The 21,733-nt window shown below is 43.3% G+C and overlaps 1 protein-coding gene and 1 long non-coding RNA gene across 2 annotated transcripts; both read left to right on the top strand.

Annotated features, from left to right (window-relative positions):
* Window positions 1-13: 13 nt before the first annotated feature.
* Window positions 14-19,936, top strand: LOC311073917 (complement factor I-like). The gene is made up of 12 exons (XM_084100035.1): window positions 14-172; window positions 4,502-4,979; window positions 6,120-6,270; window positions 6,399-6,583; window positions 7,910-8,017; window positions 8,225-8,326; window positions 8,940-8,999; window positions 9,645-9,784; window positions 17,407-17,510; window positions 18,192-18,472; window positions 18,838-18,939; window positions 19,549-19,936. The coding sequence occupies exons 1-12, from the start codon at window positions 122-124 to the stop codon at window positions 19,764-19,766; spliced, it is 1,980 nt and encodes a 659-aa protein (XP_083956161.1). The 5' UTR covers window positions 14-121; the 3' UTR covers window positions 19,767-19,936.
* On the top strand, window positions 6,641-7,187 carry LOC311073918. The gene is made up of 3 exons (XR_014604224.1): window positions 6,641-6,718; window positions 6,910-6,935; window positions 7,118-7,187. It is a non-coding gene; the product is annotated as an uncharacterized lncRNA (long non-coding RNA).
* Window positions 19,937-21,733: the final 1,797 nt, after the last annotated feature.

Consider the following 21,733-nt stretch of genomic DNA (forward strand, 5'->3'; position numbering starts at 1 on the left):
CCCCTAACATCTAATCTCTGAGATCTGCACCTCACTGAAGTGTAAATAAGCGTTTCTCCTCCCTCGCGGTCACTGATTCTGACGGGACAAAGAGCAGAACAGAGCAAGAGCTGCAGGAGTCATGAAGGTCCTCGCTGCTTTCATCTGCATGTGTCTTCTCTTCCAGACCGCCGTGAGTTTCTGTTTCTTTCATCATATAAAAGAAAATCATGACCGTTCAATCAAGTCTGCTTCGGTAATGTCTTGGAAACCTGTGCGAAAACAGTCATTATTTTTCCAAAAGTTTATTTGGTGTTGCTGACGCAGAAAGGACACTCCTCATATTATAGTAATGATACAAATGTGTTCATATAATAGAAATATTATATTGATAACAAAAGATATAGGATTTAAATAATTTAATGTTGTTTTTAAAGTCCCCCTGTGGTGAAATCCAGCTTTTAATGTTGTTTATGTGTCTATGTGGTGTTTTTAATGTGCTTTACCATGTGTAAATTCATAAGTCGACGCCATTGCTGCTCCTTAAAACCATAGACAGTAAAAGAAATGGACACAGCGACCCCATTGGAACTCAGTTGAGACAAGTGAAGCCCATTTTTAGCGATTTTTATATGAAGGTAAATCAGTAGCAAAACTCGAGAGCACGTAAATGTGAATTTGAGAACTTGTACAATAAATATTCGTACTTGTACATGAACATTTACACTCACAGCTCCAATGTGAAAACCTGTAAAATAAAAATCTGAAGTTGAATGTTGAAATTTGCACTCGCATACAATAGTCACAAACCTGTATTCTGAATCTGAAGCTGCAGACAAGTAGACACAAATGTGTAAAATGCCATTCACAGAAATACAACGACAGACACAAACTTGTAATATATATTTTGCGTTTAATCTTACGTTCACATTCGCAGTACAACCTCAAATAGGCACTTGCAACTTCTCAAATCTGTCACTGCAATTTCAAATTTCGCGCCTTGACTTTTGCTACTCTTTTCGCGATATATCAGGTGCAAAACTAACTTGTGCACTTGAAACTCAGAGGCGGCGAGAGAGAAAGGGGGGCGGGAGCTGGGGTGTTCAAAGGAGCCGTTTTATTGGTTGGCAGCTAGCCAATGAAATGGGACTTCGATGATGTCACGAAACCCGTTTTACAGTCTATGGCAGGGATAGGCAACTCCGGTCCTGGAGGGCCACTGTCCTGCAGAGTTTAGCTTCAGCCCTGATAAAAACTCACCTGCCTGTATCTATCTAGTAATCCTGAAAACATTGATTGCCTTGTTCAGGTGTGTTTAATTAGGGTTGGAGCTAAACTCTGCAGGACAGTGGCCCTCCAGGACCGGAGTTGCCTATCCCTGGTCTATGGGCTTAATGCAGACTGATATTAAAAGAAATAAACGATATTATCAAACTCAGTAAACACAATGCTTATAATGCATACTACAGAAAAGCAGATGAGCACAGAATATGACGAAAGAAAGCAAATGTGTGTTGAGTGCAAATAAACTTGCTGCCTGTGTTTTATTAATAATTTAACGAATTATGTGTTTTGTTTTTGTTTTTTTATTTTATAACTGTTGGTCCATTAAGTCTTATTAAGCGTTTTCTTGGTTTTCTATGGGAGGAAAACGTACAATTAAACTCGTTGCATCCATATTCAGAGCTCAATTGCTTTGCTTTATTTGTATGGTGTTTCCTGAGTTTGGTCTTTTAATACCACTGTCTCAATTAAACGCGTTGTGTTCATATTCTGTGCTCATCTGCTTTTCTGTAGTATGCATTATAAGCATTGTGTTTACTGAGTTTGATAATATCGTTTATTTCTTTTAATATCAGTCTGCATTAAGCCCATAGACTGTAAAACGGGTTTCGTGACATCATCGAAGTCCCATTTCATTGGCTAGCTGCCAACCAATAAAACGGCTCCTTTGAACACCCCAGCTCCCGCCCCCCTTTCTCTCTCGCCGCCTCTGAGGGCGCTTTCACACTAGCACTTTTGGTGCGCACCCGGGTTCGAATGACGTCATAGTTCGATTCGTTTGGATGATGTGAACGCTGTTTTCCGAACTCGGGTGCGCACCCGCGAACCGTACTCGAGTCCGCTTAAAAAGGTGGTCTGGGGTACGGTTCATGTGAACTCGGGTACGGTTCGCTGCTGATATGAATGCAATCGTACCAAATCGCGGAAGTGAACCGCTATTGATGACGTATAATCTGGTGCGTGCGTGTGTGTTTAACAACTGTAAAAGTGTCTATACGCTTACCTTGACGAAAACCGGGATTGACGCACTGCAAGCAGAGAGATGATTTCTGCTTGCCTCCACAAAAATTGTCCTCAGCGTACATCCCACTGTCTTTGGAACGGTTTTAATACGCGGCAGACAGACGCAAGTGTGTTTCTGTATCTTTTCTTTGAAAACAAAACCAAAGGTTCATAAAAAGAACAGCAAATGTGAAGCGAGCAATTCTATCCATTTTGACGCCTTTTCATAGCGGTTACCAAGCAACGCGAGTACGCGCCAGCTGCAGCTTGATGATGCAAGCGTACCAGGGTTCGGATACAAATAATATAATGTGAACACAGTCCATCGGGGGCTGGGGGAGGGGGGGAGTAATCGAACTCGGGTTCGGAACAGGCAATCGAACCAAGTGTGAAAGCACCCTGAGTTTCAAGTGCACAAGTTAGTTTTGCACCTGATATATCGCGTAAAGAGTAGCAAAAGTCAAGGCGCGAAATTTGAAATAGCAGTGACAGATTTGAGAAGTTGCAAGTGCCTATTTGAGGTTGTACTGCGAATGTGAACGTAAGATTAAACGCAAAATATATATTACAAGTTTGTGTCTGTCGTTGTATTTCTGTGAATGGCATTTTACACATTTGTGTCTACTTGTCTGCAGCTTCAGATTCAGAATACAGGTTTGTGACTATTGTATGCGAGTGCAAATTTCAACATTCAACTTAAGATTTTTATTTTACAGGTTTTCACATTGGAGCTGTGAGTGTAAATGTTCATGTACAAGTACGAATATTTATTGTACAAGTTCTCAAATTCACATTTACGTGCTCTCGAGTTTTGCTACTGATTTACCTTCATATTTTTAGCACTTCCGTTTCTGACGCGCAGACTCAAACCGAGCAAAGCGTTACACGGACCACGTGAGCAACCCGTCTGTCTTCTAGTAGCTGTGCCAAGAGAAATCTGAATCATTCCCTTCCGAAACTTGCAGAGACGGAGAGTGTGAGTAGGAGCTGTCCATGAGCTAGGAGCAGGAGCAACTTTTGCTAGGTATTCTGATTAATTATATTGTCATTTTGCCTCCACGTCCCCCCGATTGCCCGCGAGCTTCTCCTCCCGTCCATACGGTAATCTCTCTACTGTGCGACAGAGAGTCGCGTGGTTATGACGCAATCATTAGCCTACTTTTACAAAAACTGCTTCTACGGGGCCATAACATAAGCTACAAGGTAATGGAGCATTTTATACATTGTCGTGTTTCTTTAGAAATAAATAATGGACAAATGGAGTCTTCAAACGCCTCAGATGTAAAGTTATTCGCTGTCAAAGTGACGCCAAAATGAATGGGAGTCAATGGGATGCTAACTGCAGGTGAAGTTCTGTTACAAGATGGTGGCACGCGACCGGCTTCAACTTCCAGTCGACTTCCTTGCCGCCTGCTTAAAACTGCAGTGAACCAAAGACAGTCTCAAAAACACGCTTTGAAATCGCTGGTGTTTCTGACGTCACAAACTACCTTGTAACCAATCAGATCAACGTGTGATCGTCAACCAGTGGATCTCTGAGCTGAGTGAGTGAGTGGAGGCGGGGCTAATTAGCATATTCATGGCTCTAAATGAGTCAAGGGTGTCGAGTTACATTCAAGATATTTTAAGGCATGACAAAAAAAAATTCTCGGAAGAAACGTTTAAATATGTCATTAGGTGATCAAAGATGAGTTTTAAGGGATAAAATTATTGACTACAGTATGTGATGGTGCAATTCACATTTGTGATAAAATATTCAGCATCAGAGTTTAGTCTGAGAATTGCGAAATTTTGCAACTGTGATGAAATTCTGCTCAGTTTCTTATCTTCATACTTCATCTGCTTTTTGCTCCTGCTGTTTGTTTCAAATGTGATTTACCAGTTTATCAAACTACTAGCAGACAAATGAATCTCACACTGTTTTTACTCATGTCATGTTCATTTTCCTACAGTATTATTACAGTTTTAACATCATTCACATCGATGGCACATTACTATTGTTATTTATTCAACTACATTAACATGTTAATTATGGAAGCTTGTAATTGCCACTCACAATTAATTATCTCACAATTCTGATGTTAAAACTACAATGTTTAGTATTTTGAGTTCATAAATTACATTTGCAAGGTAAAACGTTAAAAGGTATATAAAGGTGGAAACAAGCTTCCATGGTTAATGGATTGATGTACATTTGACATTTTATTTTAGTTAGAAGTTTATTTTATCTTATTAGACTCTGGAGGAAGAACAAGAACCACGCGATGGAATCCAACAGCAAAACTTTCCTGAGTCATTTAAAAAACCAGAGCAAAATCAGAGTGCAGATTCAGTGCAAAAACCAGATTCAGTTCAGGGGGGAAAAACAGAGTCAGACTTAAAAGACAAACCGGATCCAAACTTGGAGGAAACACCAAAACCCAAACCCGGCAGAAAAGTCGAAACCCAAAAAGAATCGACTGAGGATTTCCTGGGACCGGCTGAGTGTCTGCGTCAGAATTACACGCGGTTGTCTTGCTCAAAAGTGTTCTGTCCTCCATGGAGGCGATGTATCTCGGGACAGTGTGTCTGTAAGATGCCGTACAAGTGTCCACGTCAGGATAGGCCAGCGTGTACGCTAGACGGATCCCAGTATTACTCCATGTGTCAGGTCAAAGCCATCTCCTGCAGATCCAGCCAGCCCACATTCTCTCACTTCAGCTCAGTCTGCAGAGGTGAGGACACAATCCTTCATTAACTAAGAGTACGTTTACACGACAACGAGATGCTTAAAACGGAGGCCTTTTTCCTTTGAGTTTTCCACATATAGACGACACAAAACCGCGAAAATGACTGAAAACGCAGTATTCTGCTGCCAGGCCAGTAGATGGCGATGAAACACTGTAGATTGAACTGTACACTGTAGATACATGTGGAGGACATCATCGTCTTCAGAGATTCACGTTTTCATTGTTTATACGGAGACCGTTTTCAAAAGTTTGCGTTTTCAAAACGCACCCAAAACGCTGTTGTCGTGTAAACGAACGGCCAAAGCACATAAAAAGTTTTTAAAAATCATAATGTTATGAAAACGTTATTTCTGAATGTTCTTTGAATCCTCAAAATGTAGTTTTTTAAATGTTCTAAAAATGTTTGTTCTTGGTTACATATTAAAAAAGTTAACACAAGGACATATGATTTTTAAAACTATTTAACAACTATTTTGTTGACAATCAAATGTGAATATTTTAAAATTCGGATTTTTTTTTGTCATTTTAAATATAAAACAGAGCGCGGGGCTCGCAACACCAAGATCAAGGGTTTGATTCCCAGCTAAATTCACATGCATAAACTGATAAAAGTGTATGCCTTTAATGCATCCTCCGTTTCTTTCTTCAAATAAAATTATCTGCCAAATGCATAAATGTAAACAAACAAAATACATAATTTTGGGGTTTCAATTTTGGTTATGTGCAGCTGCCTTTAAATATGAAATTTACTAACATGTCATGTCAAGTCAGCTTTATTTATACAGCGCTTTTTACAATTCAGAGTGTTTCAAAGCAGCTTTACAGAGATAACAGGAAAATAATGCAACAAAGTGTGTTTCCAGAAGAGAATAGTGTCACAGTCCAGCTTAAGTCAGTTCAGTGATGGTTAATTTTTGTTGTAAAAAAGTTATTAATTTAATTAATTTATGTATATATATAAATGACATATAATCATAAGATTTCAAGAAAAACACAGAACAGTATTTCTGACAACTCAAAGAATGTGTTGCGCGTCAAACTGACGGGAACTCAAGGCACGTGTCAGATGATTTGGTGTGTGATTATACAGTCCTCACCTGTGTGTTTGCACATGTTTGTGTCCAGCGGAGGAGAGGGTGGAGGTCCTTCTGGAGAAATCTGTCTCTCATAATGTGGTCATGATTAAAACGGTGAAGGGAAAAATGCTTGTATGTGGCAAGGACTGGAATATGGCGTCAGCTAATGTCGTTTGCCGAAACCCTCTGAATGAGCCCAGGTAAACACACACTCATCACCACACACACACATCACCACACACAAGAATCCTCTGCACTCCACATGTTTCGGATGTGTTTTTTAAACACGTTTCATGTTACTGCTTCTCTTCTTCTGTCTGTGTCTCAGAGGAGCGGAGGTGGCGAGTAAAACCGATTATTCGTCTCTTGACAAAGCCAAGAGTTGGCCAAAGGAGTGCATGAGGGTTCGCTGCACGGGATCTGAGCTCTCATTGGCTGAGTGCACCATCTACAATCCCCAGCCAATCACAGAAAGCCCTGAGGTGGCCGTCGCAAAGTGTTATGAACCCAAAGGTGCTTAAAAAAAATCCTATTTTGAAGGGTTAGTTCACCGAAAATTAAAATAAAAAGTCCATCCATCATTACAGTAATCCATACGGCTCCAGGGGTTCATAAAGGCCTTCTGAAGCCAAGAGGTCAAAGCCAGAGGTCAATCTTCATGTGTTGGGTCAGAGGTCACCTGTCATGATTTGGGTCAGATGTAACTCTTCATGTGTCAGGTCAGAGGTCACTTGTCATGCATCGGGTCAGAGGTCATGTGTTGGGTCAGAGGTCATGCATCGGGGTAGAGTTCACTAATGCGTCGGGTCAGAGGTCACTCTTCATGTGTCGGGTCAGAGGTCAATCTTCATGTGTCGGGTCAGAGGTCACTCGTCATGCGTCGGGTCAGAGGTCAATCTTCATGTGTCGGGTCAGAGGTCAATCTTCATGTGTCAGGTCAGAGGTCAATCTTCATGTGTCGGGTCAGAGGTCACCTGTCATGCGTTGGGTCAGAAGTAACTCGTCATGCATCAGGTCAGAGGTCACTCTCCATGTGTCGGGTCAGAGGTCACTCGTCGTGCATCGGGTCAGAGGTCACTCTTCCACCGGAACTAGACTTGCATAGAGTTATTACCAGAAGCCAGTGATTATAGTTTATAAAGGTATAAATATGGTTGGCTTCAGAAGGCCTTTATTAACCCCTGGAGAATTGTAATTTTTGGGCGAACTATCCCTTTAATGAGCGAGTGCATTTGGCACTTCACACAAATATTTCAAACAAACTCTCTTTCTTCATTCAAATCTTTAATTCATTTAATTTTCTTGAAATCGCATGAAATAAGATCCACTTTGGTGTCCCATCATTTTAAGGAGAATTAGAGGCACATGTTTTTGGTCCTGAGAACAATGTTAGTTTCTCTTTGGATATGGTTCAGTGGCATTGCGTCAGTTTTTGCTGATTATATGAGGGAACCTCTGTTTCTCTGAAAACTGAAGCCTGATCGGATCATGTCTGTGCGCCTGCAGAGACAACAGGCGTTTCAGGGGCCGACTGTCTATATATGAATATATATATATATATATATAGATGCCTATGTACGAATTGCAAGATAAAAAGTCGCAATTACCTATTTAAATAATTTTATTCCGTGCAGGAAACAAGCTTCCATTGTTATCTAACTATTATCGGACATAAAATTTACTTATTTTGCATTTTGCGTTTTTTTATTGAAAAGAAATTTTATTGATTACGCCATGATCGACCCCAATAGAAAAGTAACGTTTAATGTAAAATCATGTTGTGTTCTTACACACACACACACACACACACACACACACTGATGTTTATTCCCTGTGTAGACGAATGCAAGAAGTTCCTCTGTGTGAACGGGAAGTGTTTAGTGAAAGGAAAACCCTGCAATGGCATTGACGACTGTGGAGACAACAGTGACGAGATGTGCTGCCAGAGTGAGTCTCTACTTCCTGTCTCTGTCCGTGACATCATCATTCCTCTTCCTGTTTCCCACAATCCCATCTGTTTCTGAATAAAGCACTATTTATTTCTTAATGAAATGCATTACATTTGTAATTGTGTTATTAATAATAAAAATGTAAGAACATCTTACAGAATTAAAAACGCAAGACTATCCTGATATTCCTGTTTGTGTTGTGAAGGATGTGAAAAAGCGTTCCACTGTAAGTCGGACGTCTGTATTCCCCTTCAAGCTGTTGGAGACGGAGTCAGGGACTGTCTGGGAGGAGAAGATGAACTGGAAGGTCAGTGAACTCATTTAAGATCTTCTTACTTCAGGATTCAGTTCCAGAACAAGCGTCTCTTTCAACAGTCCTGCTCAGACAGGACTGGATCGCCTGAGGAGAGAGCTCACACTTCGTGAATTCAATGGCAACATTTCAAAACATTCAAACCACACCTGTGTTTTCTTCACGCAGTTTGATATATAAGCAAATATGGAACTAATTACTTACTGTTTTTCAGCCCTACCATCCTGTGAGAAATCAAAACCCATCTGAATGTGTCTGTGATTGAGATATATTTTTCAAAATGCTTGACGTTCATTAAATACCAACTAATTTCTCTTTGCGCGGTCCTTTGTTGCCAACATTTGTTTCAATGTGGTTCTGTGGTGCAGGAAATAAAAAAGATAATTACGAACTTTATCTCACAATTCAGACTTTCTTCTTCCAATTGCGAGTTTATATCTCACCATTCCATGGCCGAAACGAGCTTCCATGGGAATCCCAACCAATGTAAAAATTATACTAAAGAAATACATAAGGAATTGTAAGAAGGTTCAGTCGGTCATACTTGCAGACTTTTAGAAGTGTTTTTGTTACTGAATAACTGCCTGTTCTCTTCTTTGCGTTTCAGAAAACACCAAACAGGTGAAGAATAATCCGCAAGATTTGTTTTTTTCCGATCCAATGTCGGGTGAGAACAAACTCTTATGACGCTAAACATCCAATGTCTGACACTTCAGCAAACAAAAACCTCCAGAAGATCAGACAGCAACATAGTGTCGGACCAGATCCGGGCCACATCCGGTACATGTGGATTCAATGCGTACCGGATGTGGGCCGGATCTGGGCAGACAGGGAACGTTCTGTCAAGGTTCTCTCAATGTTATGAACAAACGTTCTTCCAGTTACGGTAATAGAACATTCATGCAAAGCCATGTGGTCTTTAATAATGTTCTCAAAATATTAAAAAAATTATTTATACATCATTCAAGGGATGTTTTTCCTGAAATGTTTTAGTTGGATGTTCGTCTAACGGTTTTTAAATGTTACTACTTGTTTCAGAAGTTTCAGAACATTCAAAAATAACGTTCCCATAATGTTTGAAGAATGGAATGTTCCATTAACGTTCACATTTCACCAAGAAAAACGTTTTGGAAACATTTAAAAAACTGGACATTTTGAACATTCAGGGAACATTTAGAAATAATGTTTTGCAACTTAATGGGAACGTTAACAAAACATTCTTTAGAATGTATTTTGTTAGCTGGGCAAATGTAGATGTATCTGGAGTATCTCCACAGGCTTCCTTCAGCTGAATCAACACATGTTGTTCCAGAGATCAGAACAATCCGTTCGTCTACCGAGAGCAATCTGCAGTGTGGCGTTCCCAATATGGAGTATGCGTACAAACAAGCGGAGGTCGCGACTCCACGTCAACGCAGAAAACGCATAGTTGGAGGGGAAGTGGCCTTACCGGTCAGTCGTGAAACACACAGAAACACTAGGGCTGGGCAGTATGATGATATATATTGTGTTTTCCACTTTCTGGCCAATCTCTTTCTTTAAAAAGATGTGCAAGAATTCAGATTGCCAAAGACCAAAACCTTTAATTCAGTTGATAAAACATACAAGCTTCTGATCATACTTTTATATAGTGTTCTTTTATATAATATGCAAACACGTAACTATCCACAAATAAAGATACAAACAATCTGTTTTGGTGCAAAGTGACACAATACGTTTCAAAATCGTTTTTAAAAAAAACTAAAAAACACACAGATTGACCCAGCTAATGTTCTCAGAACTTGCAAGGTTATGAACAAACGTTCTCCAAAAACATTATTTAAACATCGTTCATGGAATGTTTTTTTTTTTTCTGAATCGTTTTAGCAGGTTTCAGAAAACTTAAAAAGGTAATCCCATAATGTTTACAAAATGGAATGTTCCCTTAACGTTCGCATAACCAAGACTAACGTTTTTAAAACATTTGGACATTTTGAAGTGCTCGTGAATCGGAATTCTCTTTAAAGGTCAAATATTCACAAAATGATGTTAAAATGCCTTGGGGGTTATTCGCATAAAAAGCTAGGCTCTTGGCTGAATTACTTTAGTAGCTTTAATAAGAATCAATGTATTATCAGTATTTAATTCATACAGTTAAGACATTATATTATTAATTTACTGTAATATTTCATACTTTTATGCTAGATGGACCTAATAACTTAAAACTGTTTTTTTTTCATTGTATTTGCCCTATTGTTTGTAATTTGGTCTTATTTTTTTAATAACAAAAATAAAAACACAAAAATATGTTCAAATGAGCCATTTTCCATTCCTCTGCTCTGCTTTTCCATTGTTTTTTTTAATATTACACACGCAAGACGGACATCTTTAACAATTGTACTCGTGTGCATTTAATCGCATAGTTATCGTACGCTGGTGTGGACACTAATATAGTTCCCTTTCGTGGTCACTACGAGTTACGTCAGTGGCGACGAATGGGGTTTCGCTTAGAAAGCCTCTCACCTTCGAGTATACAAAACGAGCCAATGGCAGGAAAATGCCATGGGTCTGCGGAATTTGCATAGCATAACTCCGCCCCACCTTGTGGGTATATAAGGAAGTACGCTGGCAACATGCAGATATGTTTTCGCTTTGGAGCCAAGAGTTCTCTTCACTCCTACAAGCCATTCTGAATCATCTTCACTGTACGAGACGAGCGGCTCTTCAGTGTGTTGGTGTGACGGCGCGTTCCAGCAAAATCGCATTGCCTGCAGCAGATCTGTGCAGTGATCTGCCGACAGTGTGTGTGTTTCAGCACTCTGTTGAGCTTTTTCCTCTCTCTAAAAGAGCCGCACGCAGCACGTCTTTTTCAAGACGGCTCGCCTGTGTATTTACTGGATGTGGGCGCGTGGTTAGGGTTAGGTTAGAGTCGTGGATGAGTCATGTTTTCATTGCGGGAACATGACCATTGTGATGTTTTTAGATCGAGACTCAATGATCTCTGTTTGAGAGTCCCCTCTGCCACACCCCAATCTATCTCTTCCTCGAGAGGGGATACCCTGGCTGGTGACCAGGGTGATCTGAGGGTTACGGTGTGGCATAATACCGACGAGCATTCCTTGGGCCACGCCCCCATCCGCATCGCAAACCGTGGAGCTTCCGTGTGTGCCTGGTTCCTCTCGGGGACCCAGTGTTTTCATTCGAGGCTCCAGCAGGTGGTGTCATGTCACTCACAGCATCACAAGGCGGGCTTGATTCCTCTGGAAATGAGGATTCGACTGCCTTGCCTCCCTCGGGAGTGTCAGCGTTAGTCGAGTCAGATCCAGAGCTGATGGCCATGCTTTCCTGGGCAGCTGAAAGCATCGGTTGGAGTGGCGCCGCCCTCCCCCCGAGCACTGTAGGCTTGACGATTGGGAAGGCTCCTCCGCCTTCGCTGCGCTCGATCGCGTATGTTCTCTGTCACTATCGTGGCACAGTCATGCAGTGCTGTGTGTCGCCTTCGCCTTCGAGGCAGTGCTGACCCGGGAGTTCTGGGTCGCTGGTCCTTCCCTGGCCAACACTGACAGAATGTGGAAACTCGACCACGCCCCCACGCAGGGATGCTATGCCTCCCATGTCCGGGCTGGTCGATCCGCCACACACACTACTGACCGCACTCTACGGGCGACATCGGTACCTGCGTGATCCCTGGGCCAGGTGATGTCCACAAGTGTGGTCCAGGAATGGTCTCAGCCAGGTTGATGTGAGGGGGTCTGAGAATTCATTTTCTCAGCTCCCCCATGTCCCAGGCTGAGGACTGTACCCTACAGTCTTCGACCCCCCAGAAGCAGACTGAGGCCTTCTGCACCAACGGTCATCCGTCTGTGCAGTCTCCTTAGTCTGCTTCCTGCCGAGGCCGCCACCCTGCGGCCCCTCCCCTTGAGCCTTCGCTGGCCCCGAGCAGGAGAGGGTTACAGAACGGCGGCACCGCCCGTCTCCGCCCCTTAGCCGGCTAAATGCCTGGCTAGGCAGCACTCTTGAGACAGGCGGCTTGCTCGGTGGTGTGGTTGAGGACTGCGCCCAACAGTCTTCGACCCCCCCTGAAGTGGACTGAGGCCTTCTGCACCAACGGTCATCCGTCCGTACGGTCTCCTTAGTCTGCTTCCCGCCGAGGCCACATGATACAGAAGGGCGGCACCGCCCGTCTCTGCCCCTTAGCCCGCCAAACACCAGGCTAAGCAGCACTCTCGAGACGGCAGCTTGGAGTTAGGGCTCAGTTCTTCTCAGGAGCTGGTAGCAGGGCCACTCCTTCCCCCGGTGGAGGGCCAGGGGAGAATCTCTTGTTTCAAGAACTGATGCCCCTTCCTCCGAGCCCCAAGAGGCTGTGGATAACAGTGCGCGCCGCTCACAAGCCTCGCCACTCTCGTCCCCTTCTGTCACCAGACCCCTGCCAGAGCATGCCCCCGTGGAACGCTGGTCCTTCCCTGGCCTCCTCTGGTAGGATGCGGCTAATGACCGTGCCCCCACACCGGGCCGCTATGCCACCCACGTCCAGGCCAGTCATTCCGCTTCGCTGCACCACCGAGGGTACGTCTGTGGTTCGCATTACCCTGCTGGCACAGTTCTTGGGAGCCTGGCTAGAGCCAGGCATGAAAACTCCTCACCTTTAGGCGAAATTCGCCGTTTTAAAACCTAAAAGGGTCACCTACGTGATTTGTGCAGATCCGATGAGAAAATATTTATATGGGTGGGGGGGGGGGGTGTGTGTCGAGGTCGAGGCCAGCATTTATCCCCTATAAAGTTACCATAAACTTCGCAGCTTTAAAAAACAATCATCATTCCTAATGCCGAAACATGACAGCCAATACGAGTCAGAGTAACGTTAGGGCAGAAATGTTTTCAAAGTCATTTACACCGCGAGTCTGACAACTGGACACACTGCCGAACAAAGTACCGCACGTCGGAAAGAAAGCCTGAGGTAAGTTAGCTTACAATGTTAACTGTCCTGTCAGATACAGACAGCGATGTTGCCAATGTCATTATTTTGAATTTTGACATAGAAGTGGGCGAGATAATATCGCGAGCGGGCGCGGGCGCCGTGAGCGCTGAGCGAGCAGGAACAGTGCAGTGTTATTCATTGCGCGGCTCGCGAGCCTCATGTGGCTCGCCAAGCTTTAATTTGTGGCTCGCATGGCGATAAATAATACGGTGATGTGATGCATTCACTAGAGATATTTCATAAAAACATTAATAACAAGTAGGGCTTTAACATAACCCGTTAAAAACTCAAAGTGTCAGCTCTATTACAAATAATTTCGATCGGATTGAAAGGGGTGGTTTATCGAGAGAACGTGAAAAAACTCGATCGATTGAAAACCTAAACTGAAAGGATGACGTATGACGCGCTGAACGAGCTGTTCTCCTGATGAATAAAGTGTCATATAAATGAGTATCCTTTCATTCTATAATTCTCCTTTCACTCAGCATCTGTGAAGTGAAGCAGGACAACGGCCCACCAGTCCTTGTTTCAGATTATCATACAGACGACTGGTTTGGGGTATTTTTAATGCGTGATAAATAGTAGTAGTAAATAGTTTTTTTTTCTCTGACACCCGATGAAACACGTAGATCAGCAAATTGGTTCTTTTCTTGATTGACACTGGGCTAGCCCAATCAAATCTTTAATGTGAAGTATAGAAATATACTCTTTCAAGTATAGAAATTAGTACAAAACTAATTATGAAAGTTTCCTTTATTTTTCAGTGCATTTGTTTTACAATATATGGCTATTACTATCATGGGATTAATATTATAACTATTATTGTAGTAGTAATGAAGACAGACACTGTAACTAAAAGAGTTTTGGATTTTTCTTTGTTTAATTTGCACCAGATTGATGAATTTAACATTAAAAAGCACAAAATTTTCTTACGGGGGAGCATGCCCCCGAACCCCCCTAGAGTGGCAGAGGTCCATAAATGAGAATTTTGTACTTATTTCAGCTGTGCGTGTTAACTCTCACGCGTTCCTACTCACTCATTACATTTATTTTTTTGTTTATTTATTTTTATTTTTATTTTTTTTTGGGGGGGGGGGGGTATATATGCCGCATCCTTCTCACCTTTTTTACCCCTGACCTGTTTTCATGCCTGTAGAGCTCCCAACCTGTTCTGCTGGGTCGCCCGAACCATCAGGCTCGACTATGCGATTCAGTTCGCACGGACTCCTCCCCGCTTCAGGGGAGTCCACTTCACTATGGTCGGTGGCAATGCCCCTATCATGAGAGCGGAGGTTGCCACCCTACTGGCGAACGGTGCGATCGAGACTGTCCCTCCAGCCAAAATGAAGTCCGGGTTCTACAGCCCCTACTTCATTGTTCCCAAGAAAACCGGTGGGTTACGGCCAATTCTGGTCCTGCGCATCTTGAGCCGCTCCCTTCACAGGCTGCCGTTCAGGATGCTCACTGCCAAACGCATTTTCAAATGTGTGCGGCCACAGGATTGGTTTGCAGCGATCGACCTGAAGGACGCCTACTTCCATGTCTCCATTCTACCTCGACACAGACCGTTCCTGCGTTTTGCTTTCGAGGGGCTCACTCTTGAGACCAGGTTTGCGAACACAGGGACCTAGTACTCCGGAACCTAGCTCGTCTGGGCCTTTGGGTCAACTGGGAAAAGAGCAAACTTTGCCCCGTGCAGAGGATCTCTTTTCTCGGTATGGAAATTGACTCGGTCGTCATGTGCGCGCAGCTTACGAGCGAGCGCGAATAGTCACTGCTGACTTGCCTGAGACAGTTCGAGGGCAAGAGTGCGGTTCCAATGAAATTATTTCAGAGGCTCCTGGAGCATATGGCATCCGCAGCAACGCCACTTGGATTGCTTCATATGAGACCGCTTCAGCACTGGCTTCGCGATTGAGTCACAAGGTGGGCATGGCAACACGGCACGCTCCGAGTACCTGTTACTCCGACCTGCCGTCAGACCTTCCCCCCGTGGACGAACCTCAGTTTTCTACGGGCCGAAGTGCCCCTAGAATGAGTTTCCAGGCATGTTGTTGTCTCAACAAATTACTCCACCACGGGCTGGGGCGCCATGTGCAATGGACATGCTGCCAAGGGCTCCTGGACAGGACCCCAGCGCCTTTGGCGTGTCAATTGCCTCGAGTTGCTGGCTGTACGTCTCGCCCTGCACCGCTTCCGTGCGCTGCTCAGGGTTCAGCACGTACTAGTCCGATCAGACAATACCGCAACAGTAGGGTACATCAACCGACAAGGTGGTCTACGCTCCCGCCGTATGTCGCAACTCTCCCGCCACCTCCTCCTATGGAGTCAGAAGCATCTGATAGCCGAGCCATTTATATCCCGGGAGACCTGAACCGCGCAGCCGACGAGCTGTCACGGCTTCGGCCTCTCCCCGGAGAATGGAGACTCCATCCCCAGACGGTTCAGCTGATCTGGCATCAGTTCGGGGACGCACAGGTAGACCTATTTGCCTCCCACGACTCGTCCCATTGCGACCTGTTTTATTCCCTGACCGAGGGCACGCTCGGCACGGAAGCAGTGGCGCACAGCTGGCCGCGGGGCCTCCGCAAGTATGCGTTTCATCATCATTTTCATCATTTTGTTTGCCCCTTATTGGTCCACCCGGACCTGGTTCTCCGAACTTTTTTCTTCTCATTTACTCGCTTCAACCAGCCGGTACTAGATTCTGCTCAGGTGTCTTCGCTTGCTCGCCATTCCTCTCCACGGACGGGATATGTGCGTTATTCTCCTCAGCTGAGCCTAATAAGCCCCGAGTTCCTCCAGCACTGTTGACGCCAACGCCAGAGTTATGCCACCGGCAGCTTTCGCGCTTGGCTAGGTGCCTCCGTGTGCATGGTTCCCCCTCTGGGCGACCCCCACGTGTGTATTTCCACTGTAAGCCTCTCTGAGCAGTGTCTTTCCCTCGGCAAGCCACCTTGCCACCCCTGGGGTTGAAATATTCCACCTGCGGCTGGACACCCCAGTGATTCTCCATATGCATCCTCTCCGGGTCATATGCGTATTCTGTAAGTCCCTGTAAGTCCCTCTGTAAGTAAGGGCTGGCACTGATTGCATATTTCCACTGAGATATGCTTCCCAGTGTACCTTGGTATTCCTGTGTTAAGTAGGAGTCCTTCGTCCGTGCTAGTCTCACGACAGGGATCTCAGACTTACGCAGGGCACTGGAAGACAGCCGAGGTGGCGTGATTAGACTGGGAACCCGATTCGTCGTCACTGACGTAACTCGACTCGACTCGACGTTACGTCTCCCTGCCACTTCCGCTGTACCGCTGGAACGCCGGAGTTCAGTCTCGGTTACTCAGCGGAGAAACATATCTGCATGTTGCCAGCGTACTTCCTTATATACCCACGAGGTGGGGCGGAGTTACGCTATGCAAATTCCGCAGACCCATGGCATTTTCTTGCCATTGCCTCGTTTTGTATACTCGAAGGTGAGAGGCTTTCTAAGCGAAACCCCATTCGTCGTCACTGACGTAACGTCTCCGTTCCCTACTCAAAGAACGAGGGTTACATACATAACCGAGACGTTATCATTATAGTTAGTGTCCACTGGTAGAGACGTTAATATAGTTATTGTTATAGTTTGCGTCTGCTGGTGTGGATGCTAATATAGTTATCCTTAAAGGTATCGTCCACTGGTGGACACGTTAATATAGTTATCGTTATAGTTATCGTCAGCTGGTGTGAATGCTAATACAGTTAATCGTATGTTAATTGTATAGTTATCGCCCGCTGGTGTGGACACTAATATAGTTATCGTTATAGTTATTGTCCACTGATGTGGATGCTAATATAGTTATCGTTATAGTAATAGTTATAGTCCGCCGCTATGAATTCTAATACAGTTATCGTTATAGTTATCGTTATCGTTATAGTTATCGTCCACTGGTGGAGATGCTAATATAGTTATTGTAATAGTTATCATCTGCTGGTGTGGATGCTAATATAGTTAGCCCGTTTGCTTGTACAATATCAAAAATGTAGCTTAATCAGTAAACTGTCAAAATTTCACTTAGCATAAAAAAATGCCTCATTGTTTTGGTTTGACCTCTGTGTGTGACCTTTGCCCCTGCAGACTCAGATACAGTGGCAGGTGGCCATTCAGGACGAAGGCTCGATCCACTGTGGAGGGGTGTATCTGGGCGGCTGCTGGGTTTTGACCGCCGCCCGCTGCGTCAGGTACAACCAATCGGTAGTGGTGGGCAGATCGAGGCTTTGTGGAACTCTGAAACAGTTGAAGCAAATGTGCCGTAGTGAATCGAAGCTTCGAAACAATCCGACACTCGTCTCCACGGGGACCCCTAGTGGTCAGAACAGTGTAAATGCAACAAAACCCGGGCCAAACATGCATAAAAACACCTTTTACAAATCTATTGTAAAGTAAAGTATCTAATCATCTAATTTATTGAGTGTCTATGTTCTCTTATCAATTGTCAGGGTTTGTTTTATGAATGGCTCAGCTAAACAGGCCAATAAGAGACTATAACTACCATTATTCATTTTAATTATACTAATGTCTAATTAAAACGTCTACAAATGTATAAAATTGATCAGAGATCAGGTAAAACCTACAGACACTTGTTTATTGGTTCACAATGAATCCCCAAGCCCCCAGCGGTGAACCATTGATATTTCGGAGTGTTTCGAAACAGTTATGACATAATGAAGCCTTGTTTACTGAAGTGACAGTTTGATACACTCTCCAAACCATTGATTCGGAACAAAAGATTCGTAAAGGTTTCGAAGCTTCACAAAGCAGTGTTTTAAAATGGCCATCACTACCAATCGGCACACGTTTTGATCAACCTGTACAGAACAGCGACTGAGAAACAGTTGTGCATTTGCGTGTCGTGTGTTTAGGCCCAAACCAAAGTCCTACCGAATCAAGTTCTCTCTCTGGAAGAAGTTTCGTAAGCAGTCGACGACAGACAGCATCCCGGTGAAGAACATCATCATCCATCATGAATATAACGCACGAACCTACGCCAACGACATCGCTCTGGTGCAGCTTGAGCCGCTGTATCTATCGGACAAGTGTATGCATGATAACCCGGCGGTGCGAGCCGTATGTGTGCCCTGGTCCACACAACAGTTCCAGCCCAGCGACACCTGCACCATCTCCGGTTGGGGCCGCGACAGAGGTTCGGCTACACGCTGTCATGCGGAACCCCATCATAAGATCATTTTAGCAATTGATTTTGCATGATTTACTCTCCCTCAAGTCATCCTAGTGAAATGGCATAGTTCTTTCAGACGAATACAATCAGAGTTATATTAAAATATGTCCTGTCTTTTCTAATACACATCATACACCTAGCATGAGGGTGAGTACATCATGGGCTAATTTTAATTTTTGGGTAAACTATCCCTTTAATATTATATTATTTAATAGTATCGTTATTGGTGTGAACAGGGTTTTAGATTATTTTAATCTGAAAGTTGTTTTAATCCAGTGGGGTGGGGTTACAGTTCTGGTTTTATTGTCTCTATGTCTGTTTGTTTAAAGCGGGAATGTCATCAGCGATTCTAAAATGGGCAAATGTGACGATTATTGGTGACTGCGAGAAATATTACAAGGACCGTTTCCTCCCTGGAATGGAGTGTGCAGGTATGTGTGTGTGTGTGTGTGTGTGTGTGTGAGAGAGAGAGAGAGAGAGAGAGAGAGAGAGAGAGAGAGAGAGAGAGAGAGAGAGAGAGAGAGTGTGTTTGTGCAAGTGTGTGTGTATCTGTGTGTGCGTGTGTGTGTGTGTGCGAGTGTGTGTGCGCGTGTGTGTGTTTGACTAAACACTAAAATCATACGCAGAATATAATACTGCCTGCACATGCTATCAGAATCATCGTAAATACAAGTTTCCTCATCAGGAAATTAGACATGAACGGCCTCTCAAATCGTATTTATGATTGGGAAACTCAGAGATCATTTTCAGAGCCCATAAACTTCTTTCTCCTTCAAAATTTCACATTTAATTCAATGTGTTACTTGCCATTTCTTTGCAAATTTACCAGCAATTTCTGAGTGAAAATGTTTCAAAACCAATTGTAAATCAGCAGATAAGTAGCAAAGCATTTCGTAAAGATATTATATGAGCTTGTACTGTAGGCCTGTACTTCTGTAATTAATGTTTAAGCCTTTGTTTATTTAACGGAACAGTGCCATTTGCACAGTGACTCTTGGTTCACCGGTTCCTGGTCTCTCATTGGTTGTGCTCTGTGTCAGGTGACCTGGAGGGGAAGGTGGACTCCTGTCAGGGCGACTCTGGAGGGCCGCTGGTGTGTAAAGACGCTTCTGGCGTGTCGTACGTGTGGGGAATAGTGAGCTGGGGTTATAAATGTGGCGAACCCAATTATCCTGGGGTCTACACAAAAGTGGCACATTATTTCGACTGGATCCGCTTCCACACAGGCTGGGCGGCTGTAGCCAAATATAACCAGTAAAATTAACATTTGCCGATTGATTTTACTGTATGTGCTTTTCTTTGTTGTTGCTATTAAACTGCTTATAATGCATTTATCAGGCAATTTAAAAGCTCAGTCCTGTTTCTTATTTTGTTTCCATGTATTTCATAGTTTGTGGTGTTTCTGAGAAATTAAATGTTTATGTTGCATTTCTGATGTGAATCATTCCACAAATAAATGATTATGTTATGTATGTTATATACTTAAAGTGAAGAATAAGACGACACAGACACGAGGTGACTTTCACAGTAGGGTCTCCATCGTTTACTTAACTGAACTGGTCAATGACGTCACCCAGGTACGGGTAGCATAGCCATACAAAATACATGACATCGCCCCTCTTAAGTTTAGAACTATTCAGCTTGTAACCATTATTACATATCTGAATTAAACAGTTATACAACCAAAATATAATTTCTTTGTTTATGAGCAATCTTATGAACATTGAGCTCATTCTTTTAACTGCACAAATTATTCAAACAAAAACAAAACTCAGGTTACTGCAGAGTATTAGTATAGTACAAACCACTGTTCAGTCCTTGTACCTTGAGGGTATTTTCACTTGTCTACCTGACCTGGTGATGTATTCACGTGGCTGAGACTCAGGCAATGCTGTGTTTTGTGTGTCCTTGTCAATTGTAGATGACTGAGTGTCAGTGACCTGTGAGTCTATCTCACTATAAGTGTCATTGACTGTGTTGATTGATTATGTTTATTTCATTCATGGATATTTTTCCAACAAAACTTACTTCATCATCCTCATATATATAATTTATAAAACCATGATGAAAAGGAGGCAGGGTGAAGAATATCTTATATTTCCTGCCCCCTCAACAATAATAAAAAATAAAAAACTCAACATATCAAAAAACTCAACATATCAAGTCCCCGTCAATGCATGACGATAACAAATGAAACAAACTAGAAACCAAAACATCAACCTGAAACAGATTCCAAAGTGTTGACTCTGATGCTGTTGTTGTGAGACTTTTTTCTCCAGTCTTTAGAAGATGTTTTCTGTTTCTCCTGTATGTTTTCCCATTTGGAGTTTGTATGATGAAGGATCTTGGTTGCTCATGTCTTTTTATGATTACTGCAGGTTTCCAGACATCTCCTCGTTGCACTCTCACTCTTTCTCCTATGTGGACATCTGGAAGCAGTCTCGTTTGTCTGTCAGAATAGGCTTTTTGCTTGTCTTGTCTTAATTTCAGGTTGTCTTGGATCTGTATGTTGCTCTCGGGTGACAACAAGGTGACTGAGGTATGTATTTTGGATTTCAACAGACGTCCCATTAGTAACTGTGCTGGTGAGTACCCAATACCATCCAGTGGCGTGTTTCTGTATTCCAACAGAGCAATGCAGGGGTCTGAGCTTTCTTTAACAAGCTTTTTATGGTTTGAACTGCTCGTTCAGCTTGTCCATTCGACTGTGCGTGTCCTGGGCTGGACGTCACATGTTCAAACTCCCACACTTTTGAAAAGTTACTGAACTCTGTGCTGGCATACTATGGACCATTGTCCGAGACTACAGCATCTGGTATACCATGCCTCGCGAACATCGATTTCATGGCCACGATTACACTCTGAGCAGTTGTGTCAGACAGTTTGCTGATTTCTGGGAATTTAGAGTAGTAATCAACAGACAGTAAGTAATCTGAACCATTGTAATGGAATAGATCTTTGCCAATTTTTAACCAAGGTCTTCCTGGTATTGGATGTGATATCAATGGTTCTCTTGGATTACTGTTCTTGTGTGTGTTGCACACTGGACATTGGGAGACAAACTCTTCAATCTACGTTGACATGTTCGGCCAATACAGAACATCCCTGGCTCTTTCTTTGCATTTTACAACTCCAAGGTGTGATTTGTGAATTTTCCTCAGCATTTCTTGTCTCAATTTGTTTGGAACTATGAGATTTAAAAAGAAGTCCTGATGTGAAGCTTAT

Source organism: Abramis brama (assembly GCF_963993115.1).
Source record: "Abramis brama genome assembly, chromosome: 22".
Lineage (NCBI taxonomy): Eukaryota > Metazoa > Chordata > Actinopteri > Cypriniformes > Leuciscidae > Abramis > Abramis brama.